General features: G+C 65.1%; 1 protein-coding gene across 7 annotated transcripts in view; it reads left to right on the top strand.

Moving 5' to 3' along the window:
* The window catches only part of ARHGEF10L (Rho guanine nucleotide exchange factor 10 like), a 109,711-nt gene that overhangs the window by 12,963 nt on the left and 74,179 nt on the right, over nucleotides 1–22,569 (top strand). For all 7 annotated transcript variants that reach the window (XM_055140037.1, XM_055140036.1, XM_055140034.1 and 4 more), the window contains exon 2: nucleotides 17,639–17,707. In XM_055140037.1, the coding sequence (XP_054996012.1) occupies nucleotides 17,671–17,707 (37 nt within the window). In that variant the 5' untranslated portion in view covers nucleotides 17,639–17,670. The remainder of the gene's footprint in view (nucleotides 1–17,638; nucleotides 17,708–22,569) is intronic.

Here is a 22,569-nt window from a genome sequence, read left to right as displayed (position 1 = left end):
GCTGTGGAGCGGGGCCGCGTAGGCGTGGGAGGCTCCCCGGTGTGGGCGGGGGCTCCCGGGGGCCCCTGTCGGTGGCTCTTCAAGACGACAGTTTATGTTCAGCGTTTGGTTCACCCCTGGCGGTGCTCAGGCTGACTCCTGGCTCTGTGCTCAGGGGTCACTCCTGGGTGTGTCTGAAGGACCCTGTGGGGGTTGCTGGGGATCAAACCCGGGCTAGCCGGATGCAGAGCAAGTGCCTTACTCTGTGGTCCCATCTCCCCGGGCCCAGGGCTGAATGCTGACACTCGGGCACTGTGGACAGGAGGTATGGGGAGGACACCTCTCCCGCGCTGTGCCTCGCCGGGGACTTGCAGACCCCTGACCGACAGGCTGTCCTGCCGCTGCTGGTCCCTGCCCTGGGTCGGGCTGCGGTGGGGCCAGCGGGAACCTTCTTGGGTAGCAAGACTGAGACAATCTCGGACAAGGGTTCTGCGGGCTTGGGGGCAGAGGGTGAGGGGGGCTGACTCCCCTGGGAGCCAGTTTGGGGCGTGTGGGGAGCCTCCTGCCCAGGGAGGGACCCCGGGATTGTGAGGCGTGAGCGCTGGCTTCACCTGGCTCTGGGGCTCACTCCTATAAACGCTGGCGCAGCACAGCCCCCCTCCGGGGCCCCCAGACCTCCCTGAGCTTTCACCCGAGGGTCTGGGCGTGGGGGTGACGGGCCGGCTCAGGGCTGGCGCCCGCAAGAAGAGTCGCATCCTTCTGGCCTCGCGCTTTTCTTTGCTGGGTCTCTGCTTCCCAGCCGCGAGGTAGATTCCCGGGGTCTGTGTCGCCAGCCAGCCGTGAGGAGTGCAGGAGGTGCTGGACACAGGCCCGGGGTCCCAGCAGAAGCTCGAGTGGCCTCTGGCCATCCCCAAGAGACTAAGCTCTGAGGCTGGGATCGGAATCTTTGAATGTACTTAAAAAAAAAAGTGGTTATGAGGTCGGTCGTTATAGGGCCACCCTGTGAAGGCCGTTAGATTCCAGGCGGGAAAATGCTTAGGTGCTGGGGATGCTAAGCTGGGGACAGGGTCTCCCCCACTCTGTCCTGAGACCGCCCCCACCGCCCCCAACGGCACTCCCTGCAGTAGCCTCTGCCTCCTCCCCACAGACTCGTCTGCCCAGACCTTGAGGACTGCCAGGAAGCTTTTGACCAAATACAAATTTTTGAGTGTCCCCCACTTGCAGGGTTTTCACATCAGGCCTGGACTGGGACCCAGACATCTCCCTGTTGGAAAAACCCCCTTTGGTCTTTGGTTCACACATTATCATTCATCCGGCGAGTCTGTATTGAGACCAGCAGTGGCTGCGGTCCAGGGGGAGGCCTTGGGAGCATGATGAGAAGACCAGGCGGCCCCTGACTCCTGCTGCCTTCTCTGGCCTGGTGGAGAGACCCCGGCCACGGTCAGGTCGGCTAGGTTGGAAGGCAGTGCGGGCAGAGGTTGGGTCACACTAAATACCCGGGGCAAAGCCGGGACTTCTGGGTAGCTGAGCCTCAAATTCCACATCCCAGTGATCTCTGGCCTCTGCTCAGGGGCTCCTGCCTTTTATTTGCTTATTTATACGTCTGCCCTCTGCACGCCCACTGTCCCTCTCTCCATCCCCTCACCTGCCCTCCTGCCTTACCACACATTTTACCCGTCTGCCCGTTCACCCACCCATCCGTCCACTACCCGTCTGTCCATCTGTCCATTTATCTACCATTCATCTGTCCACCCAGTCTTTATCCATCTACCCACCCACCCACCCACTGCCCATCCATTCATCCACAATCCATCCACCTACCCATCCATCCATCTGTTCGTTTATTCGCCCGCCCATCCACGTATCCATCCACCATCTACCCATCTGTCTCTCCATCTGCCCAACCACCACGCCTCCCCCAGCTGCCCCTCCCCCAGTGTACCGTCTATTGCCCCTTGGATCTTGGGTGTGTAGCCCCGACAGCGCTGTCTCTTCCCTCAGGGGGCTGAGAGTCTCCTGGGGCAGTTGGAAGGGAGGAAGCCAGGGGTTCCAGTCCGGGTCTCAGGGGTCTGGAGCCAGCTCCCCCTATGGGCGGCGGGGAAGACTTCCTCATGGACAGCTGTCCATGCTCAGAAGTGGGAGTCGAGGGGGCGGGGGAGACAGGGAAGGAGGGGGGGTGCCTGAGCCCCTGGCATAGGAGGGGGGCTCTGCTCCCGGGTGGTGAAGGCGGGCCCCTCTGGTGGGGGAGGTGGACAGCTTCTTGTGCTCCGCTGCTGGACAGAGAGATGAGAGGCGATGGCTCGGCAAGAATGACCCTGTGGCCATGCTGGGGTGCTGGTGGCTCCTGGATAGGGTGCCAGCAGGGGAGTGACACGCAGTTCCCCCCAGTTAGGTGGGAGCATGGAGAAGCAAGAATTGGAGACCTCGTCTTCTTGGAACCTGAGAGCCCCTCGCTGCTGTCCCCCAGTGGGTCCCTCCGTGTGTGTGTGTGTGTGTGTGTGTGTGTGTGTGTCTGTGTGTGTCTGTGTATGGTGTGTAGCACAGACTATGGGGGTGGCACCTCTGTGCCCCTGCAGTTAGACCCCCTGTTTTTTTATTTTTCTTTCTGCCTTTTGGGTCACACTTGGTGATGCTCAGGGGTTACTCCTGGCTCTGCATCTCAGGAATCACTCCTGGCGGTGCTCAGGGGACCATATGGGATGCTGGGAATCGAACCTGGGTCAGCCGCGTGCAAGGCAAACGCCCTCCCCGCTGTGCTATCGCTCCAGCCCCACAGACCCCCTGGTTTTGATTCTTGCTCTACTCTTGTCAGCGGTGCGTCCTGGGGAGGTGTCTCTGCCTTGCTGTGCTCGAGGCGTCCCTTAGCTTGTCCCGTGGCGGCCGGCCACTCCGTCTTAGCTTCCAGGAATAATGGAGAGCTCTGCCACGGGGCCCGTGCACAGCCGACACGCAGGCAGCCTGCACCGAGACTCGCAGCCTCAGAGGCGGCCTGGAGTGTGTGTGTGGGGGGGCGGCTGCCCATGGGTCTCGTTGTCTCTTTCATCCGGTCGGGAGGCCAGGTTCGAGCCCCCGCCACCCCGCTCTCTTCCTCTGGCTTCCCGTGGGGGCCTTGGCGAGCCCCACCCAAGGCAGGCTCTGGGCTCAGTTGTCTCATCTGTGAATTGGGACTCAGGGCTTGCAAGGGGCTTCCGTGGGGGCCAGACCCCTGTATCTGAAGTCTGCGTGGGGAGAGTGGGTGTGGAGGGCCCTCTCTGGCCGCAGCTGGGGGTCAGCCTCACCGCGGGCCGCTGCTTTTGGAGCCCAGCCTTTCCCTTCCCACCCCTTCGTCCTCCCCTCCCCTCCCCCGCCACGTGCCTTGGGTGTTGTGGGAATGGATCAGCCTGTTAGGGGGCCCGGGGGTCTTCAGAGCAGGGCACTGTGGAGTGGAGCAACGTGCAGGCTCCACAGCGGGTGGGGACAGGCTCTGTGCTCCTCCCCGGGCTGGGGCGAGGTGCCCCGGGAGGCCCCTGTTCTGACTCAGCACCCTGCTCCACCCTCTACCTGTCTGCCTGGGTGGGGTCCTCAGGGCTGGTGACTCGGGAATGCCTGATGCCTCGGAAGATTCGGGTCACAAGTGGGTAAATATTAACCCAGGGGAACGCCGCATGGGAACCCGTGCGGGCTGTCTGGGGGTGTGGCGGCCTCGGAGCCCCGCACCCCAGCTCAGGGCTCAGAGAAGCCGGTACCTGGGGGGGGAGAGGGGGCGCTCGCTCCCTCACCGGACTCGCAGGGCTCAGGAGGCACGAGACTTCTTCCCGGGACACAGACGGATGAAGAGGGCGGCATGGCTACTCGGCTAGGGAGGGGGGCCCAGCTCGGATCGGGAGGATCTTCCTGCAAGGCCCCCAGTCCCCGCAGTCTCCTTGCTCGGGGCCGTGCCCGGGCCCTGTGGGTTGCCCAGGGATGCAGGTGGGCTCCCGGACCCCCGAACGCCTGGCCCCAGCGTCCTGTTTGGCTGCCGTAGGTCCCCGGCAGGCAGGACTCGGCCCTGGATAGGGGCGTGCAGAGGAGCCATGGGTGGGATTCTGGGCCCTCTCCTGGCTCTGGGGGCCCCCATATGGTCCCCGCCCACCGAGAGCTTAACACACAGGCAAGCGTGAGGACCTGGGTTTGGGGCCGGGGGGTCCCCTCTGGAGACCTGAGTCTCAGCTTCTGGGGCTGCGGCAGGGCTGTGGGGTGAGGAGCGGGTGGGGTGGGTGCAGTACCCGTGGGTGCCCGGGGAGCTGCTTCCCCCTCACGGCTCTGGCCCTGGTGCTGAGGGACACCTGTCTGCCTGCGGGCTGCTTCTGGCCAACACAGGGTGGGCCTGTGCAGCTGGGGGTGGGGTGGGGATGTCAGGGTGGCAGACCCGGGCCTCACCTCAGGGAGGTGGGTGGTGGGGCCTCGGCACGACCCAGGAAGAGGAAGTGACTTGCCAGATTGGTGGCCGAGCCAGACTGACCCAGCATGCGGTACCCCTGACCCAAACCCGATGCGGTGCCATTAGCACCCCCTTGCCCCCGCGGGTCCCTGGGGCTGCCAGGCTCCGGGTTCTCCTGGCCTGCCCCCCGCCAGCTCTGAAGGAACATTCCGGGCCCCGGCCACACAAGCTGATGTCCCTTCCCTGCCAGGCAGTGGGCACGACTCCAGCCCCTTTCTTTGACTTTGCCCTAATACGGTCTCATGTGGCGCGCACCTCTCCCTCCTGGGGCCCGAGGGACCGTGCAGACGGCAGGCTCCGACGTGGGAACGCGCCAGCGACGGCCTCGCTCGGGCTGCCCAGGCCCTCGGGCCCACCCCAGCCGCGTGAGCCCCCGCACCCCTCCCCGGGCGTCCCCGAGCCCCGGCTTTCTCCTTTCCCACCCAGCCTGCCGGCGTGGAAGGCTGGTTAGGCGCCGGGCGTGCGGTGCGACACGGCGGGCGGGCTGAGCTTCGCCGTTCCGGGGTAAGGCTCGCCCTGGATGCGGCGGACGTGGCCCCGGACCCAAACCCTGGCTGGCGAGGAGGAGGGGGCTTTCAGCCGCAGGCCGCCGTGGCCCCCTGCCACCAGCTCGCAGGTGTCAGCCCGGGGGCTGCCTCTGACCCTCAGAGTGCCCAGAGTCCTGGGGAGGGGCGGGTGGGACTCAGCGGTTTCGGGCTGGACCCGAGAGGGGGCCCTCGTGTGTCCCAGGGGCCTGTGGGGCCGTGGCTGGAGTCTCCCATGAATGCCGTGGCCTGTGGCGCCAGACTTCCCGTGGGACAGCAGGTCAGGGCCATGTGGGACGTGTCTCTGTCCCTGGCGGAGGCTTGGCAAGGGGCATGGTCTTGAGTGGGGGTCCACCGCCTAGCACAGAGTGGGCGCCCGGGAGGGACAGTGGCAGCCTGGGTTACATCTGGGTATGTGTGTGGGGGTGCGGGCACCGGGTGCTAAGACCCCCCCCACCCCGCCGCCTTAGGAGGAGACGGAGGCTGTTCTAGACCCTTCTCAGGTGGGGGCAGGGATGGGGAGCTCTGATGGGAGGTTCTTTATTGTTTGTTTGTTTTTTGTTTTTGGGTCACATCCGGCGATGCACAGGGGTTACTCCTGGCTCTGCACTCAGGAATTGCACCTGGCAGTGCTGGGGGACCATATGGGATGTTGGGAATTGAACTTGGTTCAGCTGCGTGCAAGGCAAACGCTCTCCCTGCTGTGCTATTGTTCCAGCCCCCTCTGATAGGAGGTCCTGATGCTCCACAGTGACCCGGTTCTGGGGCGGGGGGAGGTGGGCGCCTCAGGAACTGCTCTGGGGAGGCAGGATGCAGCTGGGGTGCCCGCAGGCAGCCGCTATCTCTGCTGACTGTTGCGTCCTGTACGGCTGGAACAGTGCCGGGCTCACTGGGGTGCCCCGGCCCGTGGGCTGCAAGAGGGCATGGACGCTCCCCACAGCTGGCCGAGGCCCCAGGGGCTTCGACCCCCACTGCTGGCTGTGCCACCCGGGCTGGGTGTCACGTGGTGTATCTCTTGAGGGCCTCTCCTGGGTGGTGGCCAGTGTTGGGCCTGGGGGAACGCTGGGGTCTCACCGGATGTGGGTCTGCCCCCCTACCCCCTAAAAAAATCCAACAAACCAACCGTCCCAGCCGCTTACCAGCCCTGGATGCGCAGTGAGCAAGACCTTCCCTGGGAGGCTCTTTCTGTGAGTCCCGCCTGGCCCAGCTCCAGCCGTGCCCACGATGCCAGGGGCCGGGCTGCTGTGCTCTCTGGGCCACAAGCTCTCCAGGTGTGCGGCTTCACCCACTCCCCAGGGCTGTGGGGGTCCCCGAGGTTTGGTCTGTTCATGTCAGCGTTTCCCAGGGCGAGGTTTGAGGTGCGGCTGCGCCCAGACCCCAGAGCGCCCACCTGGAGCCTTTTCTGCCCCGCCCTCTGCCTGTTTCCTGATCTGCAGGGAGCCCCTCCCAGAGGGCTGCTGCCGGATGCAGGGAGTGAGAGGCGTGATGGACCTGAAATAGCTGTGGCCACTTACCAAGCAGCTAGGACCTGCTGGGCCACCTTGCCCGCACTCCTTCTCCTCCTCGGCATTGGGCAACCCAAGCCTCGGGCTCCTTTGTCCCGTGCCCAGTGCCTGGGCCCTGGTGCCCACCCTCTCGGTACGCGTGTCAGGGACGGGCAGCGCCCGGGCCCCTGCTGAAGGCTCCCCTTATCCTCCCTCCCTCCTGCAGGGCTCGTGTTCCCTTGTTCCCACTGTGGTCCTGTCCCAGGCCTCTGAGACCCACTGCTGGTGCTCCTGTCCATGGCTTCAAGCAGCAGAGGCTGGCGGCCGCCCCTGCCCCAGGCTCAGGACCACTCCCTGGACTGCATCCGCCCCCCGGCCCCCCTACCCATCGTCCTCACCTCACCTGTCCTCTATCACTGGTGCCTGTTGCTGTGTCCAAGCGACCTGGGCCACACCTGTCTGTCTCCGCCCCGCGAAGGTCCGGCAGATCCTAGCCTGCTGCCCAGCGGGAGGCCCCGTGAAGACCCGTGAGGGTTGAGGCCCGGCCACACACACAGGGGCGCGGGCCATGGAGGGCCTGGCCTGGTTGCATGTCTGTGGCCCCAGAGGCAGCCTCAGTGCGGGGACGGTGTGGGGATGGACGCCCTTAGCTGCGGTTCCACCTCACGGAGCCGGTCAGCCTCCTGCCCTTGCACCCCACCCTCGGTGCCTCCGGCACGGAGAAGTGGGTCATGACCTGGTCCTGTCTCGAAGGACAGAGTTCAAAGAGCAAGCAACCGTGACCTCCGCCCGGTGCAGTCTCTGTGTTTCACTCGCGCTGCCGGGGTGGAACCCAGGCCCGGCGCCTGCAAGGCAAGTGGGGGAACCTGTCCTCTGGTGTTTCTCAGCCACAGACGCCAGGGGCACTGCCTGAGCACAGGAGCACGAGCCTCTGTGCACAGGCCACCATCGGCTCTTGAGCCCGCAGGGCTGCCTAGACGCCCGTGGACCAAGGGGTTACCTCGGAGCGACTGACGCTTGAGCCGGATATTCCTCTGGGTTGCGGGCGGGGTGGGGGAGGGGGGCCTGAGGACACTGAGGGATGGTCAGCAGCGTCCCTGGCCTGTACCCCGTAGACTCCAGTACAACTCCCTGTCCCTTCAGCGTTGACAACCAACGTATCTCCAGGCCAGCAGGCGGTCTATCTCCGGGCTTTGCCAAATGTTTGGGGGATAAGGATAAGGGTGGGGAGGGACAGAATTGCCTCTGGCCGAGAACCACGGCCTCTGTGGGATCACTAGATTGCAAGTCGCGTGAATCAAGGCGGGATGGGAGGTTTGAAATTCAATGCTTCCCCCCAACCAAAAAAAAGGAATAAAACGAGGGAAGTAAGGTCCCCTCCCCCACCCCCCACCCCCGCCCCGCTATTCCCAGCAGGAGACACGATGTGGCGGGTAGGCGGGTGGCGGGGTCTGGCAGGGCCCTGGCTCTGTGTGCCGGCTCCTTGCCCAGCCTCTGTGTCCCCCAAGCTGGCCCGTGGAAAGCACGGGACTCTTCGGTCCCCCGGGAGTTGAGTCACAGTGCTGGCCCGCCAGCCCACGGCTGAGCCCTGGTGTCCTGCCTCACGCCTCCTGGCTTGGGGCCTGCTAAGGCTCTGTGGATCAGCAGATGCTTGAGGGGTGCCCAGGAGCCCTCGGAACAGCGGTGCCGGGCAGCACTGGGGGGCTGTGCAGAGCAGTGCTGGACATGGAGAGGCCACGACGGACTTGGCTGTCCCCCCCTCCCCTGGCCAGTGCTGCCGTGCTCCACAGCTGCAGCAGGAAGTGGGGGGTTGGGGAGTCCTAGAGACAGTGCTCACGTGGGTGTAGGCAGCACCCCGCTGGCCAGGGTGACTCTCCTCTCTCTCTCCTGGTCTCCCACCGCTCCGGGGCTGTGGGGCCCCAGCGTGGCTGAAGCTGACCCCGAAAGAGGGCCCCGAGTCTGGGGTCTGTCTCCCCCGGGGGTTACGGCTCCACCCCAGGGCAGCAGGATTCAAGGGAGACTTCCACTCAGGGGTCGACACCACCTGCCCCTCTCCCACCTCCATGGGTCCCCCACCCTCTTCAGCACGGCAAGTGGGTGATGGGGAGGGGGCCGGCTTGCCCCAGCCGCTGCCCCCCGGGTTGGCTCTCTGCCTCCCTCTGAGCCGCGGCTCTCTCCTCTCTGTGACACTGGACAGGTCCGGCCTGCGCCTGGTGGCCACGCCCTGCAGCCACAGCTCCCGGGGGCACCGCCAGTGCCCTTGGCATGTGCCTCCTCCGGGGAAGGGCGGCCCGGGGACGCCTGGGATGGTGGGGTTTGGGTGCCGGCCACGCCGCCTCTCGGCCCCCCTGCTTGGCTGGGCTGGGCCGTTTCTGGCCCTGAGTTTTGCCAAGGTCATTCTCTTTTCCTGCCCCCAGCTCACTGGTGGGACAGAGGGCATGTCCCCCCCTTCCCTGAGCTGGATGGGCCCTCGGGGGATCTGCCACGCGCTAGGGGGGGATTGCCAGCTGGGGGGGGCACCCGTGCCCACCTTGCCCCCCGCCCCCCCAGGGGTCCCTGTGGGAAAACCGGTGTGTGTACCTGCTGCCAGCGCTGCCGTGGGTAGGGCGCAGGGGGCGGCCCCTGGCCCGGGCGCGGGGTCCCAGCCCCTCTCTCGGACACGTGCTTCTGACTCATCAGGGCAGGAATGTGATCTTTTTGGGAGCAAGTTTTTAAAAATAGTCCCAGTCCGTCCTCCCGTGCTGCCCCATGCCTCCCCTGCTCCGTCTGGCCCCGGCCCGGCCTCCTCCCACACTGGTTTGGGGGTGCCGCCTCCTGCACACTGGAGCTGCCCTGGGGAGGGCGGGCAGTCCCAGGCTGGGCCCCTCTGGCCCCGGTGCTCGCCCTCCCTCTCTCCCTTCCTCCCTCCGGGATGGCCGGTGGCAGCACTCAGCCGCGGCGGCGCCGTGGGACCAGAGAAGTCTGCCATTCACCCAGCAAGTGTACGTTGGGCTGCACTGTGTGCCAGGCACCGCGCCACGGCCAGGCACGCCCCTGCCTGCCTCCCTTCTGGCCAGCCCACCCTCTGCCACAGGAAAGTGATGCGGAGGGCTGAAACACACAGCAGTCAGCAGGTGTTGGGTATACAGAGGCCGGGGCGCCGGGCTGGGGGCTGGGCCGGCCGGGCAGGAGGGTGGTTAGGTGCGGCTCTGAACGGTGCCTTGGAGGGCCTGTCTGATGTGGTGACCTTGGTGCAGAGCGTGTTGTCCAGGCAGGGAAGAGCATCCGAGCAGCTGGGACGGCAGGTGCAAAGGCCCTGGGGCAGGGCTGTGCGGTGCCTGCCGGAGGAGTCGCACTTCCGTCCTTGTGAACAGAGCGAAAGAGCTCGGGAGAGATCTGAAGTCAAGGCAGCATTCCGGGGTGGGTCCTGGCAGGCCCGGGCAAGGCCCAGGCATCGGCTCCGAGGAGGGATGCATTCGCCGTTTTGGGCCCAGGAGTGACCCTTCATCATGTGGAGAACAAAGCGTGTGGGGTGTGGGTGTGGGTGGAGGGTCAGGCGGAGGCGCTGATTGTGGTCCAGGGGAGAGGCGCTGTGGTTGGGGACCGGGATGCTCGTGGGGGAGGCGACAGGAGGTCAGGCCCCGGGCATGTTTGGCAGGTGGAGCCGACCAGGTTTGCTGGGAGGCGGGCGGGAGAGGGGCCGGGCCCCGTGGGGCGATGGTCCACTGCCACCAGGTGAGCCTGGGCGGCGGAGAGGCAGGGCTGGTGCTCACGACTGGCGTGGCTGCTGGGGGCACAGCCGGCCCGTGGCTGGGGGGGGCACACGGCTGGAGGCGGCACCAGGCTGGGGCCCCACGCCTGGGCGAACCTGAGGGTCCCGGGCAGGAAGGGGCAGAGTGGGAGGGTGGGCTGGCGAGAGCATTAGAGAGAGGTCAGGCGTTGAGGGGGTCTCTGGGGCGGGGCCAGGACGCGGGTGAGAGGGCACGGGGAGGCAGGGGCAGCGGGTCTGTTCCTGGTATCATCGTCGCGGTGCTGGGGGTAGACCCAGGGTCTCGCGCTCGCCAGGCCGGTGTCCTCCGGCAGAGCCGCATCCCTGCCAGGGCTCGCTTTGGTTTCTGGCTCAGACCGGCGGTGACACAGCGTATTTATTTGTATTAGCTGGGAGTGATCCAGGGGTCAGGAGCTGAGCGTCTCTCTGGCTGCCTCAGCTCCTGCCCCTCTGCCGGGCGAGGCACGTCCCTCCTCCCCGAGACCCCCGTTGCAGCGCCTTCGGCATCAGCTAGGAGTCCCGGAGTCCTAGGGGCGGCAAGGGTGGGGGGACCTGTGAGAGGCGATGCAGTGTGTGTTTTCCCCCAACCCCCTGAACCCCCCGTAGGTCCTGTGAAGGGGAGGAAAGAACGTGGGATCACAGCCGCTGGGTGGACACTTCAGAGGCCCCTGTCCGTCGTCCATCCTCGCCGGGAGCCTTCAGCGGGCCGCGCTCCCGGGAGAGATTTACTTCCTGGGCGTGTTGCTCCTTCGTGCCGCCCGGCTGTCCACCTCTGGGGTGGGTGGAGAAGTGGCGCCCCCTGGTGGGCTCCCACAGAGCCGCCTGGCTTCATCCTTACCTCGGGGTCCAGGGCCTCCCGGTCCTCACACCCCTAAATAATTCTCCCCAGCATTAGGGCCAGGAGCTGGGTCTGACCCCAGAGCCCCCACAGGCTCTGTTCTGGAGTGACATCTGTCACCTGTGGTCCCACGTGGGCCACTCGTCCCCCACTGCTGTGCTCTGGGGGTCCTGTGGCCACGTCCTACAGCACAGGTGCAGGGACAGGCCCAGGGGCAGCTCCCGGGGTCGGTCCCCGTAGTGTCCCTTGGTGCCCAGGCCCAACAGGGCAGGTGCAGGGTGGTTGGTGGGGGCTGAATGGAGGCTGGGGCAGGTGGGTCCAATCCCCTGCAGGAAGGACACGTCTGTGACCCCCCAGTGGTGTGTCCAGGGACCAGGGCGATAGCACGGTGGCAGGGCACTGGTCTCGTATGTGGCAGACCCAGTTCGATCCCCGGCACCCCGTAGGGTCCCCCGAGCACTTTCAGGACTGACTCCTGAGTCGAGAGCCGGGGTAAGCCCTGAGCACTGCCAGGTGGGGTCCCCAAACAAAAGCCAGGTGTTGCAAGGTGACCTTCCTGTACCTGAGGCCACGCGGGGCCTTGGGTGCTCCTGGGGTAGCCCCTTGGTACACCGGGCCGGCTGACACTGTCTTACTGACACCTGCTACCCGAGTGGCCCGGGGCTCCCCCTCGCCGCCAGGCTGGGGGTCCGCAGGTGGGACACTCCTCTGGCTGACACTGCCGGGCTGTCCCCACACCCAGCCCCTCCTGTCTCTGCCCCTGGGCCATCACCCTGCCCCACTGGGGAATGTCAGGCAGACCCCATTTCCCGGTCCCTGGAGGAGGGGGCTCGGGCCCCTGGCCTGACCCTCAATCTCTATCCCTGTCTCTCGGCTTGGGTCCCGGCATGAAAATGCTCCCTTGCTCAAAGGAGGAGACTGGAGCCCGCCAGCACCCAAGTTGCCTGGGGGGTGGGGCCTGCAGATGGGAAACTGAGGCTCAGGGAGGAGATGAGGTGGAGTGGGGTCAGCGTGGTCCCCTCCCAGCCCCTAGAGTGGGCACTGAGGGCCTTAGTAGGATGTGGTGGGGAGTTTGGGAATTTCGGGGTGAAGGACCCCCCAGTCCAGCCTGCAGACCAGGCCTCCTGCAGGGCTGGGTCTCCGGGGAGTAAGTGTCCGGCACTGTGAGGAGGGGCCTGGACCCGCCTGGAGAGCCCCCTCCCCAGCCCTCCCCACTGGTGCTCCTGTCCAGAGATGTGACCCCCCGCCCAACTCTCCACACTGTCCCGTCAGCTCCCCACTGCCCTCCCGGGTATCGTGGACCTAGGCAGACGTCAGAGGTCAGTGGGGAGGTCACACTCGCTCTGGGTGCTGGACAGAGCCCCATTGTCTGAGGCTTCGGCCCGTCAAGCCTCAGCCCGCTCACAGCCGCAGTCTCTGCCCGCCTCCCCGGAAACCCAGCCAGTGTCTGGTGTGGGACCCGGAAGCCAGTTTGGGGGCTCCCCCAACTCACCTGTCACTTTTCTCGGTAGGGAGGGTGGGCCACACTCGGCGGTGCTTAGGAATCCCTCCTGACTCTGCTCTGAAATCATTCCCGGCGGTGCTTGGGGGACCCCAGGGGATATGCTCGAGCCAGGCAAGTGCCTTAACCCCGGCACCCTGGCCGTCTCTCTCCGGCCCTTACGTCGTGCTCCTTATGGGGGTAGGGCCACACCTTGCGGGGTCTTCTATAGGAATCGTGCCCGGCTCAACGGCATGCAAGGCAAGTGCCCTACCCTCCGGCCCATCTCTGACCTCACCCAGCAGGGATACAAGGGTCCTGTGGCCGGGGGGGCATCCCTGTGCCGGGATCTCTGTGAACTGTCCTGCTCAGTGGCCTGGGAGGTGTCCGTGCCTCAGCCCAGCGGTGCCCTCGCCGTGGCACTTCCATGTGCCACCGGCCCTGAGCTCCGCAGTGCTCAGGCGATGGCTCTTGGACTGTTTGGAGGACAAGACGTGGGTGGTCTCCAAGGCACCAAGGATGAGGGGGCCGCCCGCACGCCCACCCTGGGGACCAGTCACGGTGCTCGGTGTGGCAGTGTATGGCATAGGGCCCGACCTCCGGGAGCCGGGGCCACTCTGGCGGCGAGTGCCCCGGAACTGCCAGTGTCGTGTCGTGCACGCCTGCGCGTGACAGAGGGGACAGGGTATTGGCCGAGCAGGTGGGCCGAGCCCGAGTCTCCCTGCTCACGCGTGGCCGTCTCAGCCTCTCCACCCTCTTTCTGGAGTCTGATTGCACCCCTTCCTGGCAGGAGCAGCCTCTGTCGTCCCTATTCCCCGGGAGCCACCCCGTCCCCCTGTGGTGCTCCCAACCCCCCCTTGCGGGGTCTGCTGTCCGCTGGGTCCCTCTGCTCAGCTGGGCCACCCTCTGGCTGGGGTCTCCTCTCCTTCCTCCTGGGCTCTGGTCTTGGTGGACGTGGCTGAGGCCACGGGGGCCCACTGAGTTTTCCATGTGCCCTGTGCCCCTCCCTCTCTCAGGCAGGAAGCCCCGAGCCAGTCCCAGCAGCGGGGACACCCCAGCCTTCGTCTCTGAGAGACTGGGGTGGGGGGAAAGCAGGTCAGGCTGTGGCTCGTCTCCACTGTGGCCCCCCCGGCTGGGCATTCTAGTGACCTGAGTTCTGGACACGGCGGCCCCCGGCGGTCACAGGGAGCAAGGGAGACGGTGCCCGGGTGGAGGGCTTGGGGTGGGGGGTGGGCACGTGGATGCTTCTTGCCTGGACCTCTGAGTCCTGGGCCCCTGACATGTGCATTGTCTGGAAACTCTCCTCTGCCCGAACCGGGTCTGGGCAGGCCTTGTCGCTCCGTGTGTCACTGGGTCTTGGTTCTGAAGCCTGAGTAGGAGTCTGCGGGCAGTGAGCAGGAATTCTGCCTCCAGGGAATGAGTCGCTGGCACCCAAGGGCCCATGAAGTCAGGGGCCCCTGGAGCAGAGCCGGTGGCCGAGCTGGACGGAGCGCAGAGAGGGAGGCAGGGCCGTCCGGTCACTGAGGGCCTGCCTGGGGCCTGGACCTCGTCCAGAAGGCCGAGCGGCGAGTCCGAGGTTCATGGCGTCCCTGGCTGGCCACGGGCATGTGTGACGAGGGCCAGGGGCCAGAGATGTCGGCGGCCCAACCCGGCAAGGGCTCCCCTGTGCCTCCCTGCTTCGCCTTTGGCCTTGCTCCCTGCAGTTCCCCCGGCTTCCAGGGGGCAGTGGCCAGGTGCCTCAGACGCAGAGGGGTGGCCCTGCCGGCCTCCAGTGAGGCTGCCCCAGCTTGGACATGCCACGATCCGCTGTTCCCCCAATTGGGGGCCTCACTGCTGCCTGGGGTGCCGCCCCGCCCCCATGCAGCCTCTCTCCCTGGAGGCCAGCCTCCCCTGGCCCCACTCTCCTGCCTCCGTGTGTGACTCCCAGTGCGACTTATGTGGTGCCCGGGATTGAACCCCAGCCCACCGAGTGGTGCCCCTGGCCCTTGTATTTGTGCATGCGTGTGTGGTACTGGGGATCGAATCCAGGCTCTCACACGTGCAGGACCCATGCTTGCCACACCCCTAGCCCAGGTGCCGCCTCTCCAGGCGCTGCCGGGCACCTCTGCCCCTGAGAGTCAGTGGTGCTTTGGGTGCATTCCCAAACCTCCTCCGGACTCAGTTTCCCCTCCCGGCCACCAGAGCATCTCGTAGCTGCTGCCTGCTGCTGGCTTGCCCGTTCTCCTGCGTCCTCGCCAGACTCAGGGTTGGCCGTCTGCGGCACAGCAGGAAGCGCGGGGAGGCACAGAGCCCACCCCTGACCCGGCTGCCATATGGCATCATCGGGCCCTGGGCGGGTTTCTGCCACCCCTGCTCTGCTCTGAACGAGACCGGAAACAGTGCAGTGCTCAGGGCAGTGCCAGGCATGCACCGGACCTGGTCCTTCCTGGGTGGGCATCAGCAGGGGTGGCCCCAGAGGCCCCCAGTACCACCCATCCATCCTGGGCACCCCAGCCTGAGCCCAGCTTCGTGCTCTGGCATTGAACTCTGGCAGCCCAGTTGGCAGCGAGTGGCCAGTGGGGACCCCAGGCCTCCGGAGCACCGTGCCAGAGCCCCTCTCCCCAAGTAAATGCAACAGTGAAACGTCGGGGGTGGGGGTGTCTGTGGTTCTGTGCTCTCTGGGCAGGGGGCTGCAGGCACTGGCCAGCGGGAGACGGACCCTGCAGAAAGGCTCTGCACGGCGGCTCAGAGAGTGGGGTTCGTTCCCGGGGCTCCCCGGCATGCTCCCTGTGGCCTGGACTCCGTCTCGAAAGCTTCCTGGCAGCGCAGAGGCCGAGGGAAAGTGGAGGAAAGAAGAAAGGAAATGACAGGTTTCCTCTGTTTGCTTAGGTCACACCCTGGCCTGGCTCCGTGGGGCTGGAGCCAGGCGCTGGGCTGGGCCGGGCCGCCGTGCCCACGGCAGAGAAGGAGCCCTGGGCACTGAGGCCCAGGCACTGCCCCGCCTGCAGCTGGGTCTGGCTGCCCTGGGCCAGGGCTCTCTCCCCTCCTAGACCAAGGCCCTGGGCCCTCACATCCCGTCTCCCCCTAGGGTGCCGTCCAGACACAGGGCCCCTTTGGCGCCCCTCACTCTGGGTGAGGACGGGCATCGCGGAGCTGATGGGAGCCCCCCCAGCTGACCTCAGTGGTCACTGGGCAACCTGTGGGTGGGTAGCAGGGCCCCTTAGCGGAGGTCGCAGGGGTCCCCTGCCAGCAGGGCTGGGACCCGAATGTGGTGGGGGCTATTCCAGGAGCAGTACGAGCATTTCCCCTGCACCTCCTTTGAGTTTGCTTGCCTTGGGTGATGCTCAGGGCTTACTCCTGGTCTCTGTGCTCAGGGATCACTTGGGTGGTGCTTGGGGGACCATATGGGGTGCCAGGGGTTGGACCCGGGTCAGCCGCATGTAAGTAAACACCCAACCCGCTGTATTAGCCGTACTACGGTTGCAGTCCCCCATCTTCATTCTCTTTATATATTTTTTAGGGGGTACATGTGGCGGTTCTCAGGGCTTACTCCTGACTGTGCTCAGGGTTCACTCCTGGTGGGGCTCCCAGGACAGAAGGGTGCAAGGCAAACGCCCTCCCTGCTGTACTATGTCTCTGGCCCCTCCTTTCCTAATAACCCTGTGAGGGGGTCACTCCTGGTGGTGCTCCGGGGCTCATGCTCAGGTGATGCGCCCACGGTGTCATAGCCCCTCCCACACTCTCCTAACTCTTCTGGGGGTCCCAGAGGTGGCACCGGCTGCCCCTCAGCGCCCTCCTCTGACCCCGGTCATGTGTGTGCGATGCATCCTGGGGCCTCGGCCGGTCTGCATGTCAAGCCCAGGGAGGCAGGGTGACAAAAGCGTCGCCCTCCCGCCCCCCTGTGGGCCCCCAACTGGACCCAAGTGCCATGACTGTAGTCTCTTGTCCCGAGCAAGCACCCCTGGGCAGACTCCGCCCCTCCTCCCCCAGGCCCCCCACCTTCCTCTGTCTCCTCCTCTGAGCACTGATGTTCTGAGTCCGAGGGAATAGTGCAGGGAAGGCCCGAGACTCCCCAATGTGGTGCTGCCCCCTTTCTGGGGACCCCCGTCAGACAGGGCTGGAGGTTCCGGAGAGCCCGGGTGGGGAGGGAGGGGTGTGGGCTGTTTGAGGAGCCCTTAGACATGACCTTCCGGAAGGATCCCTGCGGCGGCCGTCATGGGCAGGGGCTCGGGCCGGGGGCTGTCTGCTCACCAGGCACCCTCTTGTGGTGTTGGAACGTGGGGAGCACTGGCGCGAGGAAGTCATGTGATCCCCGAGGTGGGGACCCCAGGGCCAGCTGCAGGCCCCGACTCTGTCCCCTCCTGGCTGTGCATGGGTCCCGCAGTGACCCCTGTTGTGGCAGAGGAGGACAAGAGCCGCCCGCTCAAGTGCCCGTGGGTGAGCGCTGCCCCCTGCTGGTGGGTGAGCGCTGCCCCCGGGAGGGAAGGAAGCAAGAGACTGTCCAGGCCTGGCTCCCGCCCCCAGGGTCGGGGCTGGAAGGGAACTGGGGGGTGTTCGTGTGGGTGTGGAGGGGGAGGGACCTTGCCCTCCCTGGCAGGTGTGGCCCCGGACACAGGAATCCCGCTGGGGGTCTGGCCTCTTGGTCGTGGGAGAGACCCAACCTGAGACTGGGAGAAACAGTTCCCGGCCCCGAGCACGGGGCATCCGCCCCCCTCCTGTCAGTGGCCACTCTGTCCCCCTTTCCTTCCCCATGCCACAGCCCGGGTCAGTGGTCCCCGGCCCTCTGGGCAGTGCTGGGGGTGGCCCTCGGCGGGGAGAGCAGGTGACCTGAAGGAGAGCAAGCGTCCTCCTGTGTGCCCCACGGCTTAGGGGGGTCAGGTGTCTGGGACACACGGGCTGGTGTGTCGGGGAGCCGTGGCCTCGCTGGGTGTTGGGGGGATGGGGAGGCTCACGGGGCCCTGGTGGCAGGGCCGTGGCCGGGGTTCCCCGGCCGCCAGGGGTTACATCCGTGCAGATACTGGGTTTCCGGGTTAATGATTGACCGGGCAGAGGCTGGGCCCTCATGGGGTCCATCCCCCGCGCCCTGGGCCGCTGGGTGCTAGGCCGTGGTGAACGCCTCTCACTGGACTCCTGCCTCATTTTCACAGACACGCCGCTGGACCGAGCTGGGCCTTGTCTGATGGCTTCTTCCGACCCCCCTCCACAGGCTGCCACAGGTATGTACCCCGGCTCTGGGCTGCCCCCTTCTCCGAGGGGGCCCCGGGGGACTCACCCCCTGCCTCAGTTTCCGCAGCCGCACCAGGAAGCAAGAACGTCCTTCTCACGGGGTCATGCCAGGCAAGGGCTAGAGGTCCCCAAGTGGCCAGCAACTCCCTCCACGGGGGTGGGGGTGGAGCCTGTGGACGGAGAGCGGGTCCCCTGGGGGCCCAAGCCCCAGCTCCACCTGCTGAGGGCCCGGGGTCAGCTCGCCCGGCCTCGGGGGGTTCCAGAGGCCTAGGAGACAGAATACACGTTTCATGTTCAAACAGGGTTTGTGGGCCCAGAGCAGTGGCACGGCAGGGTGGGCCTTGCACGCGTTCCGCCTTGCACGTGGCCAACCCAGATCCCTCCCGGGGTCCCCAGCGTCCCGCAGAGTCTCCTGAGTGTAGAGCCAGGGGTAAGCCCTGAGCACCGCTGCTGAGTGCCCCCGCTCAACTACAACACACACCTCCCCGAAAAAAACCCAAACCAGTTTGACCTGAAATCCAGTTTGATCTGTATCTTATCTTATCTGAGAAGCCTAGGAGGGGGGGAGGGGAGGGGAGCTGTACAGGCAGAATTCAGGCGCCCCCCTCCCACCACCAGGAGCTGGACACAGGCCGTCCCCCTGCTCTCCCCCTGGGCCTGGCTGCCAGTCTTCCTCGTCCCCCTGAGAAGGTGCGCTGAGCAAAAGGGTGATGATGAGCCGGGATGGAGTGACTCAGTGCGCAGTGCTCGGCTCCTCCACCCGTAAACACGCGTGCTGATGATGCCCTTGTGCACGGCACCGCCAGGTCTGCGGTGGCGTGAGCCCCTGCAGTGTCCACTGGCGGCCATCCTTCGTGTGTGGGGGGGCAGCGGGTCAGCTGCGGCCTCAGCTCAGAGCCCGTCCGTGCCCCGCACAGCCCCCAGGGGACATGCTCTTTCCCCTTCAGCCCGTGTTCTTGCGCCAAGGCCGGGCGCCCCGCCTTCCCCGTGGCCCGGGCGTGCGTGCCGGGGTGCCTTGCAGGGTGGCTGTCCCGGGGATGGGGTGTGCCCGGGAACCCCAAAGGCCTCTCCCGTGGCGTCGCAGCTCCAATTACCCAGGGCTGGGCTGGGATCTGCGTGCCGATAAGCAGCTGTGCTCCTGCTCCCAAAGGCCGGGACGTGCTCGCAGGGAGCAAGGCGTCCGTCTCCCGGCTCCTGACCGTGATGCTGGGCCCGTCACCAGGCGTCTCCTGTCCCCTTTCTCTTCCTCACTGAGGGGCTCAGGCCTGAGGACTTGCCCGGTTCTATGGCTGATGCAGTCCCGGCCCCCTCGGCCTGCCCGTGGGTTGACCCCGGCATCGTGGGCTCTCTGAGAAGTGCCCCCTGCCTTCTGATGAACCCAGATCCAGGTCCTCCCCGAGAGCCGCCTTTTGCCCCCGCTCTGTCCTTGCTCACGTCTTCCGAGGCCCCGGCCCCTTGCCATTGGGTTTCTGCTCCTGCTGACACCTGAGCCTGGGAAACTCTTCACACCCCCATTTGTTCTTCTCCCTAGGAGGGCGCCCTATCTGTGCTGCCTCAGGCTCCCCGGGCGCCTGTGCCCCTCTGCCCAAGGCTAGCCCTTCTTCTTCTGACTCCTTGGGGCCCCCAGACCATGGTGGTAGGGCTGTGGGCGCCCTTGTCGGACAGCGGTGTGACTGTGCCGGCTGATGGCGGGACCCCGGCCATCAGCACTTATAAAGAGAGGAGCCACGCGTCCTTCTCGAGTCCCTCCCATCTGCAGCCTGGTGGCAATGAGGGCCGGGGGAGGCTGCCGTCACCCCCTACCCCCAGGCCAGGCCCACAATCGAGGGGATGCGGCCAGGGCCAGACTGTGAGCCTGGCGTCTCGTCTGAGTCAGAGCAGCTCAGCCAGGGGCTCCCGCCAGCCTGCAGCACGTCCAGACGTTACGCTGACCTCAGGAAGCGGTGGGGTGGGGGCGGGCGTCGTACCCTGCACTCAGCCTGGCTCGTGAGCGCGGGGGTCTGGGTTCCTGCAGGCTCTCAGTCAGGGCCCTGGCATGAGCCACAGGCCCTGGGACTCCTCCCTCTCGGCCCCCCCCCGCCCCTCACCCAGGAACCACAGGAACCCAAGTCTCCAGTCTGGCAGGGCTCCAGACAGTGGGCAGGGGCCAGGAGTGTTCATTTATTTCTTTGGTTTTGGGGTTATACCCACCAGTGCTCAGGGCTGCTTCCTGGCTCTGCACTCAGGGCTCACCCCTGGTGGTGCCCAGGGCTCAGTCCTGCTGGTGCTCAGGGCTTACCCCTGGCTGTACTCTCAGACCTTGCTCCTGCTGGTGCTCAGAGCTTACTCTCCTGGATCTGCATTCAGGGACCACTCCTGGCGGTGCTCGGGGACGATATGGAATGCCAGGAATTGAACCTGGTTTGGCCGAGTGCAAGGCAAGATGCCCTCCCCGCTGTGCTATGGCTATTCTCGTCGTTTTTAAACCTCGACACCCCACAGCCTGTAGACATGACGCGGGAGAGAGTGTGTGCATTCAGCCGGTGCTGGTCCTGCCCACGCTGTGTGCGGAGCACGGGGGCTCAGGTCCCCCGTGGGGCAGCGGCTGGGGGGTGCATGGAGGACACAGTGCTCAGGACACAGGGGAGCCGTGGAGGTGGCAGACTGGGGGTCCCGGGGGCTCTGGGCAGGGTCAGTTGTGGCTGTCCACTGGGGGAGATGGAGACATGGACCACCTGAGAGGCCAGTGTAGGGAGGGGCCTGGCCAAGAAAGTCCTGCGCCCAGGACTGATGTTCACGGGTCCCGAGGCCGGAGCACACCTGCATGGTTACAGGGATGCAGCTGTGACGAGAGTGGGGTCCTGGGGACCACAGACGGTTCTGACACTCGGGACATAGACGTGTCACAACAGCACTGCAAGGGTGGCTTTTTTTTTTTTTTTTTTTAGCTTTTTCGGTCATACCTGGCGATACACAGGGGTTACTCCTGGATTTGCACTCAGGAATTACTCCTGACAGTGCTCAGGGAACCATATGGGATGCTGGGAATCGAACCCGGGTCAGCCGTGTGCAAGGCAAACGCCCTACCCACTGTGCTATCGCTCCAGCCCCAGGAAGGAGCTTCTTGATTGGGCTGTGTTGGCCCCTGGAGGCCCACAGGGTTCCCATAGGGTGGGATTGGACATCCCACCTGTGCTCCTGTCCACCCACCAGATGACCCATGAGCACCTACAGTGGTGGGCACAGGCAGGGGAAGCGGATGGGGACAGTGTCAGCTGGGTGGCACACAGCATGCTGGGCTGTGCTCTGTCCTCCTTCTCCCCCCTCTCCGGGGGGTGCTGTGAGCGGTGACCTCCCTCCCCAGGGGCCATGTGTCGGGAGACAAATCTGGAGGGCACTACTGGGTCTTGCTATTGGAGGCTGGACCCTACCCCCACCCTGACTCCTGCCTCCCATGCCGAGGTCTCAAGGCCCCAAGGCCAGTGGTGGCCACAGGCTCAGACCGCCTCCCTTCCACCCTCCCTTCCACTCCCTCATTCTCAGCAGCTCTGTGGGCGAGGTCGCACTGTCGCACTGTGTCACTGTCTTCCCCTTGTTCATCGATTTGCTCGAGTGGGCACCAGTAACGTCTCCATTGTGAAGCTTGTTTTTACTGTTCTTGACATATCTAATATGCCACGGGTAGCTTGCCAGGCTCTCTGGGCGGGATACTCTTGGTAGCTTGCCGGGCTCTCTGAGAGGGACAGAGGAATCGAACCTGGGTCAGCTGCATGCAAGGCAAACACCCTACCCGCTGTGCTATTGCTCCAGTTGCCTTTTATTTCGGCTTTGGGGTCACACCTTGCAGTCCTCAGGGATTTCTCCTGGCGGTTGCTCAGGGGACTTTAAGGTGGTGCCAGGGATCAGGGTTGGCCGCAGGCCGGTTAAGCACCTTAGCTCCGGTTCCGTCCTTCTCCTGTACCTTAGCCCAAGGTGTGTTTTCATCCTCGAGGTGTGTATTCAGAGCGGAGGAGGAGAACGGCGAGAGGCTCTCTGAGAAGCGCACAGCTGGGCAGGCCTCAGGACCGGCCCGGAGCTCGAGCTCTGACGGCGCGTCCCGAGCAGCGCCAGGCCCACAGTGGACACCCTGAGGCAGGGTCAGCCCCTACAGGCTTGAAGCGCCCTGGACCACTCTGCCCGTTGGCGCTGGAGCAGGCTGGGCATAGATGGCCTCCACAAGAGCTTCTGTCCAGGCAGTGGCTAGGGCAGAGGGCTGGGAGGGAGGCAAGACAGGGAGCCTGAACCTGGAGCCGCGGGTGTGATAGCACCCTGGGTCTCTAGGGCCAGTGCATTTCTTCACAGGGATGTAACAAATGTAACAAAAGTAACTTGTAACTTGTAACATGCCCTACAGGGGATGTAACAAAACCGGCTGAGCTCCCATCGGTCTGCCCTGGGCTAAGCTGGTCCCTTTATTTATTTATTTATTTAAATTTTATTGAATCACCATGTGGAGGGTTACATAGTTTTCAGGATTATGTCAGTTATACAATACTCAAACACCCTTCCCTTCACCAGTGCCCATCTTCCATCACCAACCCCCCCAGTATACCTGCCGCCCCCTCCCACCTCCCGAGTCCCCACCCTTGTAAGTGATAAGTTTCACTTCGTTTACGCTTTATCTCGATTACATTCCATGTTTCAACACACAACTCACTACCGTTGTTGGGGTTTCCCCCAAAAAAGAAAAAGACAGTCCTATTGCCAAGGAGGCATTTGATAGTTCTCCATTGCTAAGAATATAGAGATATTAAGTCCCGCTGTTTGTTACATAACTTTTCTTTTTCCCCCTTGCCCCGAGCTACCGAGTTCACGCCTGTTTAGTAATCGCCAC

This window comes from Sorex araneus, chromosome 5 (assembly GCF_027595985.1).
Source record: "Sorex araneus isolate mSorAra2 chromosome 5, mSorAra2.pri, whole genome shotgun sequence".
NCBI lineage: Eukaryota > Metazoa > Chordata > Mammalia > Eulipotyphla > Soricidae > Sorex > Sorex araneus.
This window is presented reverse-complemented; position numbering and strand designations above follow the sequence as displayed.